The sequence below is a fragment of the Glycine soja genome, chromosome 16, assembly GCF_004193775.1.
Source record: "Glycine soja cultivar W05 chromosome 16, ASM419377v2, whole genome shotgun sequence".
In the NCBI taxonomy this organism is placed as follows: Eukaryota; Viridiplantae; Streptophyta; class Magnoliopsida; order Fabales; family Fabaceae; genus Glycine; species Glycine soja.
In genome coordinates, this window is record NC_041017.1 from 30342284 (window position 1) to 30360529 (window position 18246).

The 18246-nt window shown below is 29.9% G+C and overlaps 2 protein-coding genes across 2 annotated transcripts; one reads left to right on the forward strand and one right to left on the reverse strand.

The window, feature by feature from the left end:
- Window positions 1–6259: 6259 nt before the first annotated feature.
- Window positions 6260–11493, reverse strand: LOC114389417 (lysosomal amino acid transporter 1-like). Its single transcript, XM_028350086.1, has 12 exons — window positions 11139–11493; window positions 10886–10928; window positions 10625–10651; window positions 8765–8863; window positions 8502–8614; window positions 7883–8060; window positions 7504–7605; window positions 7290–7382; window positions 7143–7163; window positions 6967–7025; window positions 6777–6867; window positions 6260–6666 (listed from the first exon to the last, which is right to left on the reverse strand). The coding sequence occupies exons 1-12, from the start codon at window positions 11360–11362 to the stop codon at window positions 6577–6579; spliced, it is 1140 nt and encodes a 379-aa protein (XP_028205887.1). The 5' UTR covers window positions 11363–11493; the 3' UTR covers window positions 6260–6576.
- Window positions 11494–16039: 4546 nt separating this feature from the next.
- Window positions 16040–17770, forward strand: LOC114389698 (probable pectate lyase 4). Its single transcript, XM_028350440.1, has 4 exons — window positions 16040–16501; window positions 16748–17103; window positions 17203–17338; window positions 17549–17770. The coding sequence occupies exons 1-4, from the start codon at window positions 16040–16042 to the stop codon at window positions 17768–17770; spliced, it is 1176 nt and encodes a 391-aa protein (XP_028206241.1).
- Window positions 17771–18246: the final 476 nt, after the last annotated feature.

An 18246-nucleotide genomic window follows, 5' to 3' on the forward strand; every position in this document is an offset into this window, starting at 1 on the left:
TAGTTGAGAACTCAGAAGATCTTTTGAAGCCCATCAAAATGATGAAGTTTGCTTACCTCTGAGTACTTGGTTCTTGGCAAGATACTGAACAACAAGTCCTTAAATAGAAGATTCATTAGAGGCTACATGAAGAGCATCATGATTCTAAATTAAGTTATGTAGAGTTTGCACATTATAATGATGAAGACTTTGACTTTGAGTTTCTACACATCAGAATGATTCAGGAAGAATCAAAATGCATCACTTGAACAATATCATAAGACTTAAGCTTAAAAATTATTCAACTTCCATATGTTGTCAAACATTGTAGGCACATTAGAAAGGAATAACCAACTACATAAAAATATGCAAGATTGTTGAATGATGAAGTTGTCCTTAAGAAACACTAATGTGAACTATCAGATTTGAAAGACTGAAGAGAACTACTCAGTCTAAACCTGGACAATGCACTAAGACATCAACAACTCATTTTATTATTAAGTCTTTCTGAAGTAATCAACTTAAAAATGCTTTAAAGCTGTGAAGAAGTGTTAAGAGTGATGAAGCTGCACTACATCAGAATTAGATATCAATCTGAACTTCATCAAGGGAATTCATCAAAGTATGAATGCATTCTCAACAAACATCATAATGAATATTCTAATGATAATTCAGAATGCCCATCTGAAAGGTTCCTCGGAATGGTTATTTATGCTATCACATCCTAACAACTAGAAAGTGACCCTACTCACTCCAGAAGCTTGTCAGCTATGTGGAGCCAACTCCAACGGTCTTCTTGATGATTTTATGAGGCATTTTCGAAGGCTATGAAGAGTAAGTTAAAGTTCCAAATCTACAAACATGGTGAGAAATTTATGTTTAGGTTTAACCCTCCCTGTGAGAGTGACCTACTTTTGTATTGTACTTTCAAAGCTTGTAATAACTTTAGATACAAGTGTGAAATTATGTTTCTAAGTGGAATCCTTCTAGTGAGGAGAAAATCTATAATTTGTGATGTTGAATCACACACTCATTTTTCTATAAAGACCGGCAGTGGTTGGTAGTGGAGAAATCTAGTGGTGTAGCTGATCTAAAACAGGCTAAGTTTAAAGTCCAGTGAAGAACTAGCAACTTGTTGAAATCCAGTGGTTTGATGGTCTAGTTGTGAACTAGTTGTGTTAATGAAATTTCATCTGTATGGGTGAGATTGGATGTAGCCTAAGGTTGGGATAAACTAGTATAAAAATCTTTTGTGCACTTTTTCCTTTCCTTTTCCTTTACTTTGCTTTACACATATCTAAAAACTATTTTTGGCCAAATATTAAATTTTTCATCTTACCAAACTTAACAAAAAAAACCAAACATTTTATTTTTTTTTTACCAAAAGGTTTAATTAAGCAACTATCTTTGAAACAATAGTTTATTACAAAAGAATTCTTTTTTCAAAAACTGTTGCATTTTCATTCTGAGCAACTTGAATTTCCATTCTAAGCTCAAAACAACCTTTCATTCCAAACTCATTTATTCATAACTATCTTTGAAAACCTTTATTTTAAAAGAAACATCAAAATTTATTTAAAACTCCAATTCAACCGCCCTTCTTACGGTATTTTTGTCACTTCAAAGATGACAACTGTCATTTGTGTTTGCTTCCTCCAGAAGTTTATTAGTTTAGTGGACTCCACTTCAATAGTCTTTTTTGAAGCTTTAAGAGGTCAAGAAGGAGCATCGCGAAGACAAGTTGAAGCCTTCCAAGTGAGAAAAACTTGAGCAAAGATCTCTGTGTGAGAAATCTGTCACTATTTCTTCAACCCTTTCGATAGAGAGTGACACACTTTTGTAAAAGCTTGTAAACTAAGATAGATCTAAGATATAAGTGAGAAAATGTAATTTATTGAGTGGAAGCCCTCTTGTGAGGAAAAATCTGTATCTGCGATCAAAACACAAAACTCGTTTGTTGTTGAAAGTCTAACAAGTGGCTAACAAAGGTTGTAACTAGTAGTGTAGTTGGTCTAGCTATATCTAGGTGTGAAGTACAGTGGGGTTGCAAGAAGATTGTTGAAATCTAGTGATTTGCTGATCTAGCAGTGGATGAGTGCGTTAGTGAAATCTCATCTTGAAGGGTGAAGACTGGATATAGTCTAAGGTTGGGGTGAACTGGTATAAAAATCATTGTGCATCATTTTGTTCCTCTCTTTGCAATGATTTTTAACTATGATCTATTAACTAGCTTTTATAAATCTTTAAGTCGAGTTAACTCCTTTATAAAGAAACTTAGAACTAAATCTTTTCATCAAAGTATTTCCAACTAAAAATATCTTTTCAAATAAAGCTCTAAACAATCAAAACCTCTTTTCAAAAATTGTTTGCATTTTAGTTTTGAGCTCAAAATAACTCTCCATTCTAAATTGTCTCTTTTTGCACTTATATAAGATTGTTTATTTTCAAAAAAGAATTAAAGTTTGTAAAACACAATTCAACTCACTTGTGATATTTTTTCACTTCAAAAGTTTCCCATGACTTTGGCAAGAAATCAATAAAACCCTAAACCTCTTCAAAAGTTTCCATGACTTTTGCAAGAAATCAATAAAACCTTAAACCTCTTCATGAAATTTAATACTCATAGTAGAAAGTCAATTCATAATCCCTAGAAACTGTTCAAATGATTTGATAATGTAGACCGATAACTTCCAAGCGCGTGTCTCATCACTAAAATGGTTCAACACTTTATCATCAACCCTCTAATAATTGTACCTATATACTTATCTATGCGTTAAAGTTTATTCTTTATCAATTTTATCCTTGGGCTTTTCTTTAGCGAACACAAATTAGTGAAAATTATGTACATAAAGCATACCTTTGACTTTGCTTTCTAGATGACATAATTCAAACCCTTCAAATTCACCATTCAACTTCTGTTGGCTTCCATTGTTCACCACAAAAGAAACAAAGTTGTTTATACCGGTAGTTGGGATCAGAGTACATAATGGAAGAAGCAACTCACTTTATGGCATAATTGATTATATGGCACAACAAAACGCAAATAATTTTTAACATAGGCATGTGTGTGTTTTGCACTCATCTCCATGTGATTCAATGCTCCTACTTCCAAGATTCTTTTATAATGATGACATTTTTTTCTTTTTATTTTTTGCTACTCATTTTTTTTTATCTTTTATTAAGTGACATTATTATGCAAGTCTGTCACAAATAGAGAAGAGAACGTCGCAAACAAAGTTGATACATATATTCTACACGAGAAAGAGGACAACTTATGAGTTGTGTGTATTTCTTCTTATTTCCATTCAGTTTAGAGTGAAATTTGTATATTGTGACCCACCTAAAATTTTTAAAATATCCTTCCCTTTTCACTCAACCTTTATAATTGTGATTTTCCCTTTCTTCTCCCCTTCTTTCTTCTTTTTTCACCTATTTGTTACATACCAAACAAAATGTTAAGGAGAGAAAATCAAATAATAGTTCATTTTACCTTTTGCTGCCCTCTTTATATAATGAAAGTTTTGATGAAGCACATAAGAAATATAGCATAGTTCAGACATTATTTTTCATTTTTCAGTCATATTTTTGAAATCGAAGTGGATACTCATTACATCACTTGTATGCATGTGTACACCTGTGGTCTATAGATTTTTTTTATAGAAATGTTACTCCTCCTTCCTATTACTTATCCAAAATTAAAAAGAAAATAGTAATTATCAATCACGGAACAAGTCAATAAACTTGATTGAATGGTTTGCTAGAGTAGTGATCAGGATCTATTAAAAGACAATTTTCACACATTTTTCTTGTCAAAGTGAACCAAAGTGACAATATTTCTATCACTCTATTGTTTAGCCAAAGCAAAATATTACTTTGGGAGATCTGACCAGATTTATCATGATTGTTCTAACTTTGTTACGGGAATAAAAAAAAATTGAAATTGAAATTAACATATTTGGCTCTTCGCTTAGTAATTTAAACGAGAATCAATTGCTGACAACAAATAAAGGAATCACTTCTTTTTTTTCGATAATCAAATAAAGGAATCACTGAAGCGCTACCACTTTAATCAATCATATTTTTGTACTAGTGTTGAGATAAAAGCATGCACTAATTATTGAAGGTGGGAAAAAAAACCTACACGTATGCTTATTACTAATGTGCGTTAACTTATTAAGTAGTTGACGATAATGACTTTAGGATTTTGGTTTTTGGATCCTTCTGATTTTCTTGTCCCCTAATTTTTCTGTTTCCTTTCTTAGTTATTGCATGTTATACACGAAACTTTCTCCTTCCTTCATTTGATTATGAAGAACAATGAAATATGGGAGTTTATACAAAAACTGCAAGAAAATGAAAGTGCGTCTAATAATTAGCTTTGATATATTTTACAGTTTTTAAGTCAAATCTAACTTTAGAGAAACGTTAAATATGTTTTATCAGCGTGTTTTGGTAAACAACCCTTCAAACACACTACTTTCGTACAAGACAATTAAATTTTTGTGTGTTCGGCGTTGTCATGAGTCAAATAAAAATCTCTTAAATTAATTCTCTCTCCATATTTTATTTCTACTTTAAATTTGAACATAAAATTATATATTGTTTGTACTGTTCTCCCATTAGAATTGGAATTTCATATCACTAATCCACAAAATAAACTAATTAGTTAGAATTTCATATCACTAATCCACAGGGTTGCGTTAAAATTTTATGTAGATTATTGATGTGAAACTTCATTTTTTTTTAATTCTGATTCAAAATTTATAAAACTAAACCGGGCCATGTGATTGCTATTCGTCCCTGTCATCTTTCCAAATTTCCAAAAATACTCTTCCCACAATGCACTGGTGCAAAAAATATTATGCAACAAAATCACGATTAATTTTGTTATACAAGTGGGGTTAACAAAGAAAGTGTAATAGAAGTATGAGTCCATTACACTTTATAATGGAATCTACTTTCGTTGTACATTTTTTTCATTGTTTGACAAATAGAAATAATTTAAGTATTAATTGTATAATTTACAATCTAATGGAATTACAATTCCACTGTATTGTAATTTCTGTAACACAACAGAATCACAATTTCATTTCATTGTATTGTAGAAATTATAGGTGGGAAAGAGTAAGTGCCAATATTGGAGAAAAAGAGACAAAGGATATTTTGGTAATTTTGCATTAATGGCCAAAAATGATTTTGGAGGTTCTAATATCAATTCTCTTCCACTAGATTGGATTCCTGTCCATTTATGACCCAGAGTAAGGGAAATCCCAAGCCTGAGAAAAAGGAAACCAAAATCGACATTGTTTCCTAAAATTTGTTTTAATTTCCTTTTTCATACTTACAAGTATAGAGCACCAGTATAAGATCTCTTTGTAATTACAGGTGTTGAACTTCATTAATGGCTAGTCTTTTTTCTTATTATTATTTAATATGGTGCTAAACCTATAATTATCTTCTTCTAGTTTAGTTTTTTATAATTTTTTTTCTTTGATTTGTTGTGATGTGATTCTGGCCAATGGTATGGTCGAAGACACAATAATTCACAATTGTACTTGATGAGAAACTCTGATGGCGGCACCTGCAAAGGCTTCGACACTCAAGTTAGAAAGTGTATAAGTAGAGAAAATGAGTGAAGTTATCTATACCTGAGAAGACTCATCATATTTATAGACATGTTTGGTGAAAGTGCTCATTAGATTAGTAGGGTTTCATATAAGAGAAGATGTGGTCATGTTATAACTCTTGTCCTAGTATATCCATCCGAGTTAAGTGTATATGCTAGTTTGAGAACTAATGTTCCTTAAGTCAGTTTGCTTTATAGCTTAGGTTAATTAGGACAAGCACAAGTGACTCCTATAATAAGATTTAATATGCTAACTATGTGTATTAATTATTTGTATTGAATATTGAATTATCATAGTTGGTTAGTTTGGGAAGTAATTTTTCTTTGTCTCGTTATAACGGTGATTAATTGACTTTATACACGAAGAATGACCTCTCGTGTTTTAGTTAGGCTAGAAGGCCTCTTAAAAATGACAAATCAATTCGTTTATCCAGTAATAGTTCAATTCATCAAGTATAAATTTAACTAATACCTTCAATTATAAAAATAAAAACTTCTCATCCGAACACTCGATTCTTACATGTACGTAATAATTTTGTTGAGAAATAATCTATTATCGAAAGACAATATTTCGACAAAAAGTTGTCACTTTAATCTTATTGAAATCTTAGTCATTGAAATTCTAATTACCTTATAAATTTTCTCAAACAGATATAACAAATCTGCAAAGCACATAGTTGAATTGAGAGTTGTGATGTTGTATAAACTACAGAGGAAGTCATAGCATAATCCTCCAACAAGCTTTGTCAGTTATTGGATCAACAAAACAATTTCAAAGTAGCCACTATCATGTCTTCAACAACTAAGCAAGCATATCCTACGAGTGTGTACTAATTTCCCATAATCCCTATATAAATATTAGCAGCATGCATACTTCTCTTGAAGAGTATACACTAGTAGCTCAATTTTGTGAAGGTGTCCATTAAGTTTTCAATCCAACATCAATTGGTTACAGCACACAGCTATAAAAATCAAGATGCAGCAGCTTTTCCAGCTTCTTTGTGATCATCACGTGCTTCTCTCCTTTGAAAGCATCTATAGTAGATATACTGAGATATTATCTATCATATATTGTTAAAGTTTTGGTTTTTCTTCAATAGTATATAACTAAATAGTTAGATGAACACGATCAAAACAATAATCTGCATCAAGAAATGCATGTATAGGATACGAAGAAGTCCAATGCCACGCAAATTACGGCATCCAATAACCATGGCATATTAGCTTTGATTCTTTCCCATTCTGTAGTTCTTACAAGAATACTGCACCCACAAATGTTATAATCATTAATTAATTTTACTTAATTTAAAGAATAAACATAATTGGATGCAAATTTATGTACACGGGATAAAGATTGTAACCTTCCCACGTAAGTGACATTAGCAACCAATGCGAAGACGAACATGAAAGGATTTAACCCCTGTTGTGATAAAAAACAAAAAGGGAAAGCATACATAAAACTGTGGAGATACTAGTTAATCTTTGCACACATAATTCGTAGTCAGAAAGCATGAGTTTAAGATTAATTGAGTATTACCTCCACACTGCCTCTTTTAATCTGATCAATTAGCAATTGAGGACAAGAGCTTATCAGTAATAACAAAGCATATATAAAAATATAATCAAACTTAAAATGAATATAGTTCAAACCCGAAAAAGAAAAATCCTTTATTTTGACACTTACGTTCAACCATATTTGAGGAACACGACCACTTATATAGATAGCAGCCATGAGCCATCCCAGCCATTGACCAAATGTACTATGTGTCTCGTACTCCTGTGATGATGAGCATTAGTTGTTAACAACTAGCAAGAATAATTATGCAAAGCTAACCCAACACTAAAGAAAATGATGAGTGTGAATTAATTAAGGTACAATTATCACTGGCAAGTCCTACCTGCAAAAGTTTTCTTCCACCAAATCCTATGTATCCTTCCCTCAAAGCATTGCCCCTGAGAGGCAAATTAACAGCAGCTGCTAGAAATGTTCCATAACTTCCCTGAAACGGTGCAAAAATTTGATAAACATAGCAGTATTTGTATTAGTATAAGGTGAGGAGGGCACAAATTAATGTGGAAGACTAATTGTACTAAAATAGAAATAATCATCATTGGGTAAGGAAAGGGCATTATAAGTAATCGAGGTGCCATTTAGACAATAATAACCTTTTCTTAAAATTACATTCAAGATGCGGAAAATCAAATCAGAAACGTGGAATCAAACATGCTAGTAATCAAGTTAGCATCATGTTTGAGTTAAACAATTGAAAGACTCACAGCAACAGAACGTGGGATTGGCATAGCTTGGGTTGCAGAATTATTTGAGGAAGCAGGAGGTGCTTCATTGTCGGAAGAAGAGTCATTGATCGATTCCATGGCTGCAGGGCCACTTTTAGCAGCTCCCATGTAGGTTCCCCAGGGTGGAGTGCCACTCCCAGCCAATGATCTTGCTGACCTGCACAATTAATTTAATTTAATTCAATTCAACTAAAAAAAATACACTTCAGTTCATTACATTTCTTTAGTTCATTACATTTGCGTCCTTAGATTTTATTACTAAGAAAAAAAAAATAGCTTTAGGATAGATGTACGAAATCATAAGTTTGATCCTTATTTTCATCATTGTTTTTATTGGAAAATACCAAGTTTCATATTTATTAGAATTAGTCTTAACATAAAATTTATAAGGTGAGGACAACCTTCATTCTATGAGCTAACTCAAGGGTTTGAGTTAAGCTTTAATTCACATTTATTTTAAATCTATCCAAAGGGTCACCTAGTGAGGATAACTCTCACCTTATGAATTAATTTTTGGAATTAAGTTAAACCTCTCACATTATTCATTCTAAGAGTTTTGAATGTATACTAACATAATGGGAAGAAATTATATACGTACATATAATAGTGCTCCTGTCTAGGTGCTGCCTTGGGTGTGCCATTTGGTATTGGAATTCCAGATTTGCTAGTTGGTTTCGGTGGCTTCAATGGCTTTTTCTCCTCTTCATGATCCTGTAACATAATAAAGTATGGTATGATGATGTGTTCTTTAGTTTGAAGAAAAAATTGACATTTAATTAATTTGACCCAAAGAACAAGTGTGTGAATTTCACATTTGAATATTTGATTAATCAGAAGGAATCTAAGAAATTGGAAATGTACCCTTTTGAGGTTGACCTTCTGACGATGTTTGTACCATCTGCTGATGTAGTCATAGTATACGATTAGCAGTAGTAATACGATCGTAGTGATTGTGTAAAGCTGTGAATTACAACATTGACACTGATCATTAATAAGATCAAGGTTGCAATTTTTTGTGGCTCAAAAAGATTAATAAATAATAATAATGAAATACAACTACAGGCTAGCTACAGCAGAGTTGAGTATGGGGGAACTCTAATCCTACTTGATTTTAGTCACTTAAAATATATGTTAGAATTATTGAAGTGATTTTTAATCCAATAATAATTACGTAAATTTAATTTATTTTTTAAAAAAAAACAAAGTGTACTTTCTTGTTTTGCAAGTATTTTACAACAAGAGTTCATTAAACTAATAAAATCTACACTTATCTTAGTGGTAGAGGTCTTGATAATTTGCATGTAATTTTAAGTTCAAACCCTCATCGTAAGAAAAACACTAAACACTTATGATATAAATTTAATACTATTATTTTATAGTCATTTTATTCACTATATTTTTTATTGTCATGTTATAAATATATTATTAGCAGCATATAAGCTATCCCTATCAAGAGGAAGGGGCACACATTTGAGTTCTTATACACTTAGTAACTATAGATTCCTTACTATTTGGCAATGCAGATAACGAACGAACCCCGACTCTTCAAATAATTTTTAATATATGACTTCTACTAGTGCTTAGGTTACCTTTTTTTATTTTTGAATTTATGTTCTAGCTCTTTAGAAGAAATTAAACCAAAAATATTTTCTATTTTTAAAAAAACAACAAGTGAATTAATTTTATATTAAAAGCAACTTTTCAACAAAAAAAAAAGTTATCTAAAAAGTTTTTAGGAAGAAAAAAAAAATCTTCTTTCTCTCTTGGCTCCCCGCACTTCTCTCTCTGTAGTCTATATGCTCGCTCTTATTCTCTACAAGAATAAACCAATTTTTTTCTTTTCTTTATCTCACATTATATCACTTATAATACTATTTTTTCCTCTCCAGGTGTTTATTACTTGTTAGCATTTGAGATTGTTAGCATTTGAGATGTTCAAATATTATCTTCATATTTTTTATTCTATGTTCTCTCACAATTATTTTAAATTTCATTTTAAGTTTTTTTAGTATAAAGTTCTGTATACATCTTGTAAAATGTGAAATCATCTAAAAAAAGGGCAAATGAGACATTTCCTTTTCTAAAAATAAATGAATGTTAAAGGCCGATTTGGCAGTATTTCTAGGCTGCGCCAGACCACACTACCAACCAAGTCAAGCCAGCAATCTTTGCTTGTGACTGAACAGATGACACGTGTCCAATACTAAATTGAAATCAGAATCCTATAGAACTTGGAACCTAATCAGCACATTTCCCGTTTGTAGAATATAAATTTTTCTTAATTGGAAAGTATATGATTTCTAATATAATCTTCAATAAAAAAATTATTTGTTGATTCCTTAATCAATAACCTTAATACACTGATTAAGGAGAAGATTAAATGATTCGCAATCGTTAGTAGGATCTTTTAAAAATAGTATTATGTGTTACGTCAGATTTTTTTTTATCAGAATCTATCTTATATTTATTCAAAATGATCACACGTACCTAACCCAAAAAGTGTTGGACGTGAGGGGTGAATTAGAAAAAAAAATAAAATTCAAGCCCTCAAGTTTCACATTAATTTAAAATAGTGTCAATATATAGTATATAAAAAAGAGAAATGAATAATTAGGATTTGTATCATGTGCTTTCAATATAAGGATTCTAGGATCAACTAATGACAACAAGCGATTAATATCTTACGAACAAAAAAAAAGATACAACAAAAAATTTAATTACCAGAGCTGTGTAGTACTGTGTTGGCAACTGCATGTCGATCGACCGTTCCAAAAAGAAAAAAAGACAAAAACAATCGCATGAAATTAAATAAGGGGGTTAAACAATTAAAAGAATAAAAAAAATCTAGTTGGTGAAAATGAAACAGAATATATATGATGATAACAAAGAGACTAAGACCACCCAGTTGCATGTCATATGCGGACGGGACCACCACCATGCCCAAACAAATTATTACAGTTCATATGGTTCAGAATTACTCACAGTAGCTGGTTCAAGAATGCAACCCGTCAAATTGCATATATCCCTGCATCAAATCATAAATATATTTTTTTTAACAAATCATAAGTAATTAATTAAGTCAATTAGTGCTGCCTCTTTTAGTGGACATGATCCGAAAGATTTCGTTAAAAAAATAGAAAGTGGAAAAGTTTGTTACACTATTGCATTGACTATGAAATTAGAGGTGAATGGAAAGAAATAAAGAAATAAAAAAAATGAAAAAAGATTGACGAACCCAGCAACCCAAGTGAGGAGAAAGACAAGGGAAACTCCATGGCTTTTCTTGGTACGAAAAATGGTGATTATTTGAGGAATTTCAGCCACACCCCAGAACACTAGACTTGTGAGGCCGAAGCTGAACGAGATTTCATCTTTCAAATTGCAAAGGCAATCTTTGAAATATTTCTCGACCCATCTCACACATGGTTTTCTCTCCTTCACGCAGTAAGAAGGTGGCATTATTCTTTCTTTTCTCTCTGGTGTGCGATCGAGGTTCAACTGAGAAAAACTAGGGTGTTTTCCGCAAATAGATACAAGAGGCTGGTTTTATATATAGGAAGGAACAGAAGCCTTTCGAAATTACTTAACAAGGCATAGATAAAGAGTGAAAAATCTGTCGAATTTTGTTGCCCTTTTATATAAGATTGTGGATTTCATCCTTGCTGTTAATAAAAATTAAGAAATTAATAATCAATATTTGTTGATAAAAAAGTTATAATTATATATGAGTTTTAGGAAAATTTATTCCTAATAAATATTTCTTTCATCTTATTATTATTGCAATAAGAAAAAAATTATCTTAAGATATTATTATTTTAGTTTTTCAACGTGACATTTTTTTTACGTTTATTTCTTATAATATTAATCATAGATAATAAAATTTATAAATAAATTATTAATAATATAAAAATAAATTTTATAAAAAAATATGACTTTCTTTTATTTATTTATTTGTTTTTTATTTATGTAAAATAATCTAAGACGATTATTGTTTTGAAATGGAATGGAAGAGTAATATTTTTTGAACAAAAAATATAAAAATGAAATAAATTAATTAAAACAATATTTTTGTACAAAAATATAAATAAATAATTAAATAATGCTACCTACCATAACCATATGCGCAGTGCAGCAGTGCTATCCACCGGAGCGAGCTAGCCTTATTCCATGTTTATCCGAAGCACATAGATATACACAAAGGAAGCGTTTTTAAAATGCTCTGATAGATGTGAAATATGAGTTATTTTTAATTACTTTCTTTTTCTTTAATAAAATTATAAATAAAATGTTATATATATATAGTATATTTTTTTGGTGAAAATATATATAGTATATAGTATTAATTGAAAATTATTTATAAGCATTTTTTTTCAAGTTCTGTCTTTTATTCTAAATATAAGGCCTAAATAAAACTTCTTAAATATTTGTGATACCGCCTTACATATTATATTATTACCATAAAATTATTAATTTTTCCCGCTGACAAAGGACTTTATTAGATACTCTTCTATAAACACTCCTTGTAATTTTTACGTGTACGCATATTTTTTTTCTTACTAAATTTAAGCATAACATTTAAATTTAATGAAATACTTTTTTTTTCTAAAACTCTCTTATTAAAAATCATATTAAAAAAAACAATTATGAGCTAATTTAGGACCATTTAAGTTTGCAAACAGTTTTTTTTAATAAAAATACACATTATATGTTTTGTTTACTTTTTAAAAAAATATTTTAATTTTTAAAAGAAATACAAAAAGAATATTATTTCTTATAAATTAAGTAATTGATGTCAAACATGAAGAAAAAAATCTCATCCCAAAAATACCCTTCAATAAATGTGATTCTAATTTGAATGACTCATTTTATTCTTATATTAAATTGGTACTTTAAGAAAAAAATTATTTTTTAAATATAACTAAAAAAATTAAGTGGCATTAATCATCTTTTTAAGTTAACGTAAAAGTACATGAGCCCAACATTTCACACTTAAATGTACTCAACATTTCAGACTTAAGATACATGCGGATTGTAGTTTATTTAATAAGGTTGGTTATCTAATTTTCCATGAATTTCTGTACTTTTTTATGTAATAAGTTTAGATAACTTTTGATATGCTTTTTTGAATTTAAGTTACTTGATTGTCCTTTTGATATCTTGAGAAGAATAATTGATAAGGTTATTTCTTAAGAAGTTATACGAGAAAATTGAGTAGTAAAAAAATAAGAATGATGACTATTATCATAAAAAAAAGTCAAATTAAAAGTGAGATCCTTTATTTTAATATTTTGTTCACTAATATGATAGGTGATCAAGACAATCAAAAGAGGCATGGAAATAAAGAAGATTTGTTGGTAGTAAAAATTAGACACCCGTACTAGTATCGGGTCATACTCAGATTAGATTTGTAAAAAGAAAATTATAAAAAATATTATATTAAAAATCTAATTTAAAAAAAATTATTGTTACACATTTATTTTTAACTACTTGTATTTACAGCGCATTTTTCTAAAAAGTCATCAAGAAAAAAATCTTAAATTATGTAAAAATTATAAAAAAAATTAATAAGTAATTAATAAAAATTTAATAATTTCATTATCGAGACGAGTAGGAGGAATGAGTATGAAACTGATAATAACATCCTCGTTCCTGACCCCTGATTAAAAAATTCAGATAATCCCTAAACATATATTCGTACTTGGTCAAGTTGAATATTTTTCATCAAAATTAAAACGAGTTTAGATAGATACTAATGAGTACAAATTTTATTGTCATGTCTAATAAAAAGAGTGTTTAATATGGACATAAAAGAGAAGATGAAACTGAAAGAAAAAATATCTTAAAAGAAATATACAAATGGACATGTAAACTCTTAATTTTTTATAATGATAATAACGAGAATTCAACCTAAGGTTGCGTTTGCCTGAAAGAAGAAATATAAAGTAGATAAAAATAAAAAGGAATAGCAAAAATATGTGAAAAATAAAATTATTTGATCGAAAAGAATTATAAAAGAGATGATGAGAGAATTAAAAAATAAATTATACAAATGAATCTCACTATTTTTGAAATTAACTCTCTTATACTTATTAAAACAAACACAAACCCGATATTTCTCCCTGCAGAAACAAACACAATGTAAATCTTCATGTATTTACACTAATCTTCCACTGCTGTGTTGATCGTGGTAGTGGTTCGTATAAATTTATGTAACATGTAATGATTTCTCCGATGGGAATAGTTACAGTGGTAATGTGGTTGTATTTATTTTATTTTATTTTTATGTGGCAACCTGGTAGACTGAATGATTCAGGATGAGTACAGAGGAGGAAGAGAGCTAGACGTCATTTCACATTTATACAGCGTCGGTCGGTCGCCGCTTGCAATTTGATACAATGCGGACGTGTAACTAAATAACTAATGGGCACTGCTGCTTATCTTGTGAGTGCGAGCTCTGGCTAAGACAAGCTCCACCTCCACCATATCTATTCATCTCATGATAGTGATTTTACTTGGATGCAGCGAATCGAGAAAGGATGAAACTTTAGATTTGATAGCGAAAGAAAGACAACCATATATAATTAACATCAACCATAATCTTCTATGCATTTTAACTAGCTAGCCACCCCTTCTTGCCCAAAAAAAATAGAATATTTATGAGTTAAGTAATTTGTTAATAGAAATATTTATTAAAAAAAATATAATTGAGTTGTTTAAGATTGATGTGCAATAAATTAAGTTGCTTATGAATATCATTAGAGATGCTCTTATAAGTCAAATTTTATAATAAAAAAATGTAAGGTATATTGGATAGTTAAAAGAAAAAAAATGATAGGTTGAATCTTTTTTACTAATAAAATTAACATTTTAGCATATTAATATTTGCTAAAGAAAAGTTAAATTTAGAATAATAAATATAAGATGAATTGGATGATTAAAGAAAAAAAGAAGAGAAAAAAATGTCAAATTCAGAATGATATAAATGAAGTGCTTTTCTACTACCTAACATTTGCCTACAAATAGTTTCGAGAATGACATTGTTCTATCCCCAAAATTTCGGCCGGTTCTGGGGTGGCTTGGGCCAGACCATCCAGAAAAAAAGAAAAAAAACCCCGAAATTTTGATGAGTCCATACATATATATTTTGGGTTAGAAGAAGTATGATACGGCCCATTATTTTTTTTTTTACGACACGACCTATTGTTTTTTAAGATAGTTTTGATTCTCCAAGTTATAAAACAATTATAGTTTTGATTTCCCAAGCTTGTCTTTTATTTTTTATTCTCCAAGTTACTAATTTTCTACGACACTACCCATCATTTTTTTTATTATGTTTTATATTGTAAATATGAGTCTTCATTCTTGAATATGAAGAATTCTTTTATTGTAATTTTTCTTTTATCACACATTACTTTACGTATTATTACCTAATATCCTATTTTTATGTTTTAAAATTATCAAATTACTAATTATAATATTTATTTTAGGTTAATATTTAATTTTTCCATCAAATTTTAGCATTAATGAATTTTAGAATATTAATTTTGATTTGAAATATTAATTATTTATTATATTGTCAAATTAATTAATATGTATTTTTCTCTTATACTTTTCAGTATTTTTATTCATTTATAATTTTTAATAATATTTAAATTTAAAAATACCTCATATAATGCATGAAAATTAAATATTTTTTGTTGTATAACAATTGATGAATTTTTCATCCTTACAAAATACAACAATTAGATCAATATGGAAGTTATACGCAATTGTTTAATTCCCGAAAAACATTGGTTTTTTTCCTGTTTCCCTTTACTTAATTATTGCACAAATTTAGCTAATTGTTACACTTACATTACCAAATTAAGGCAAGGATTCAAAATTACCTTAACCTCTTTCTTTCTATTCTTAATTTTTCTCTCGTCATAAGGGCCATAGTTTGGTGCAACAACTTCAACAAACTTCCAAGTTTGACACAATTACTAACCATTTCAACTTCTATAATAACCTATATATGCCACTACTCCTCCTTTAAAATCAAGCAAACTTCCTACCTTCCTCGTCATCCCCTCTTTTTAATAATTTAATTATTTATCTAGCAAATTGAAATTAATTCAAGAAAAAACATAGTGAACCATGACTTATCAAGTAATCAATTATATCCTTTGGTGCTTTGTTTTAGCTGTTGTGAGTGTCACCATGTTCAATCCAAAAGTTAGTTCTGCCAGCAAACAATCCAAGTTAGAAGGCTTGGAAATGAATGAGATCGATCAATGTTGGAGATTGAATCCAGAATGGAGGAAACACCGTTCACAACTTGCCAAATGTTCAGTGGGCTATGTAGGGAAGATGACAAATAATATTGGTAATGACCTCATTCATTACAAAGTTATTGATCCTAGTGACGACCCAATAAACCCTAAAAATGGCACCTTGAGATATGGAGCTTCTAGGATTCAAGGCAAAGTTTGGATCACATTCCAAAGAGACATGCACATCAGGCTCGAGAAACCCCTTCTCATTAGTAGCTTCACTACTATTGATGGTCGAGGTGTTAATGTTCACATTGTTGATAATGCATGTTTGATGATCTTTAAGGTAATATGTAGCTTCAATTAATGTATACATTCCACAAGACTTATTTCTATGATTTTTTTAAAAAAAATAAGTTAAAGCTAATTGAAATTATATTGTTTTCTAAAAAGACTTATTTTGAAAAAAAAAAAGTTACCAAACATTAACTTAAACTTTCACCATAAACATTTTAGCTTGTTTTCTATGTTTTTGTTTTTCATGCATGTATACCACTTTGTAACTCACAACTACATTCTTATTTCTTATTAGGCAACCAACATAATCATCCATGGCCTTAGAATTCATCACTGTCGACCTCAAGCTCCTGGAATGGTAATGGGACCTAATGGAGAAGTGATACCTTTAGGTCAAGTTGATGGAGATGCAATAAGATTGGTTACAGCTTCAAAGATTTGGATTGATCACAACACACTTTACGATTGTCAAGATGGTCTCCTTGATGTCACACGTGGTTCCACTAATGTGACTATCTCAAACAATTGGTTTAGAGAGCAAAATAAGGTTATGCTTCTCGGACATGATGATGGGTATATGAGAGACAAGGATATGATGGTCACTGTCGTATATAACTATTTTGGACCTAATTGCCACCAACGCATGCCAAGGTAATTAATTTCTCAACTAAACCTAAATTGCTCAATTAAGTAATTAAAAAATACAAGTTTCAAAGGTTTTTGATGCCTTATTTATTACAAACATTGCAGAATTCGCCATGGGTATGCACATGTTGCAAACAATCTTTATATGGGATGGGTACAATATGCCATAGGTGGTAGCATGGAACCTAGCCTCAAAAGCGAATCAAACCTCTTTATAGCACCAACGTCAGGGCGTAAAGAGGTAATTTGTTCAAGCAATTAAACTAGCTAATTAATTAAGTGTTTATCATTTTTTTATATTTTATTTAATATAAATAAGTGAAATTGAATATTGACAAGAATAATATATTAAGTATTTCACAAAATAAATATTAGTGGGTTTAAATGTTAATATATTTGTTACTTAATTAGAATGGGTGAATGAAATATGCTAATTAAATAACATGTGCAGGTAACATGGAGAAAAAGTAATGGTATTGGAGACTCGTGGGAATTCCATTCGGTGGGGGATGTTTTTGAAAATGGTGCATCTTTCATGGAAACACAAGGTGGACAAGTACCAAAGCCAAATTATAATCCTGAGCAAAGTTTTAAAGTTGTTGATGCCAAATGTGTGAGATCATTGACTATCTCATCTGGAGTGTTACGATGCAGTAAAACCTCTATTTGTTAAGCATATGTTAGGAGTGGCATTAGCAACACAAGCATACCCATGTTTTCATATTAAATCAAATAAATATGTGTAAGCTATAGAAAGTGGTCATGGTCTCAACACGCAAGATCAAATAGTTTGAGATGTACCCAAAAATGCATTATGAAAAACAAGAAGATTAAAGTATGATTAACATAAGAAAAAGGAGTTTCGCATTAATACTAATTAAATGAAGAAAATTAGTTTTCTTATGTATTGAAACTCCATTAATTATAGTTTACAAATAGAACAATGAGTGTTATGCATATAGAAAGACTTTAGCATATATTAGGACACATGATTCAGAGGAAAATCCATGTTGTACTCTAAGAATTTGTGTTCCAATTAATTTAAAAAGTTTATTACTATTATTCATTCAAAGAAAAAGTTTATTAGTATATATGCATTTGCTTAAATTGATTTTTTTTATTAATAATATGATGCTTACTAGAAATACT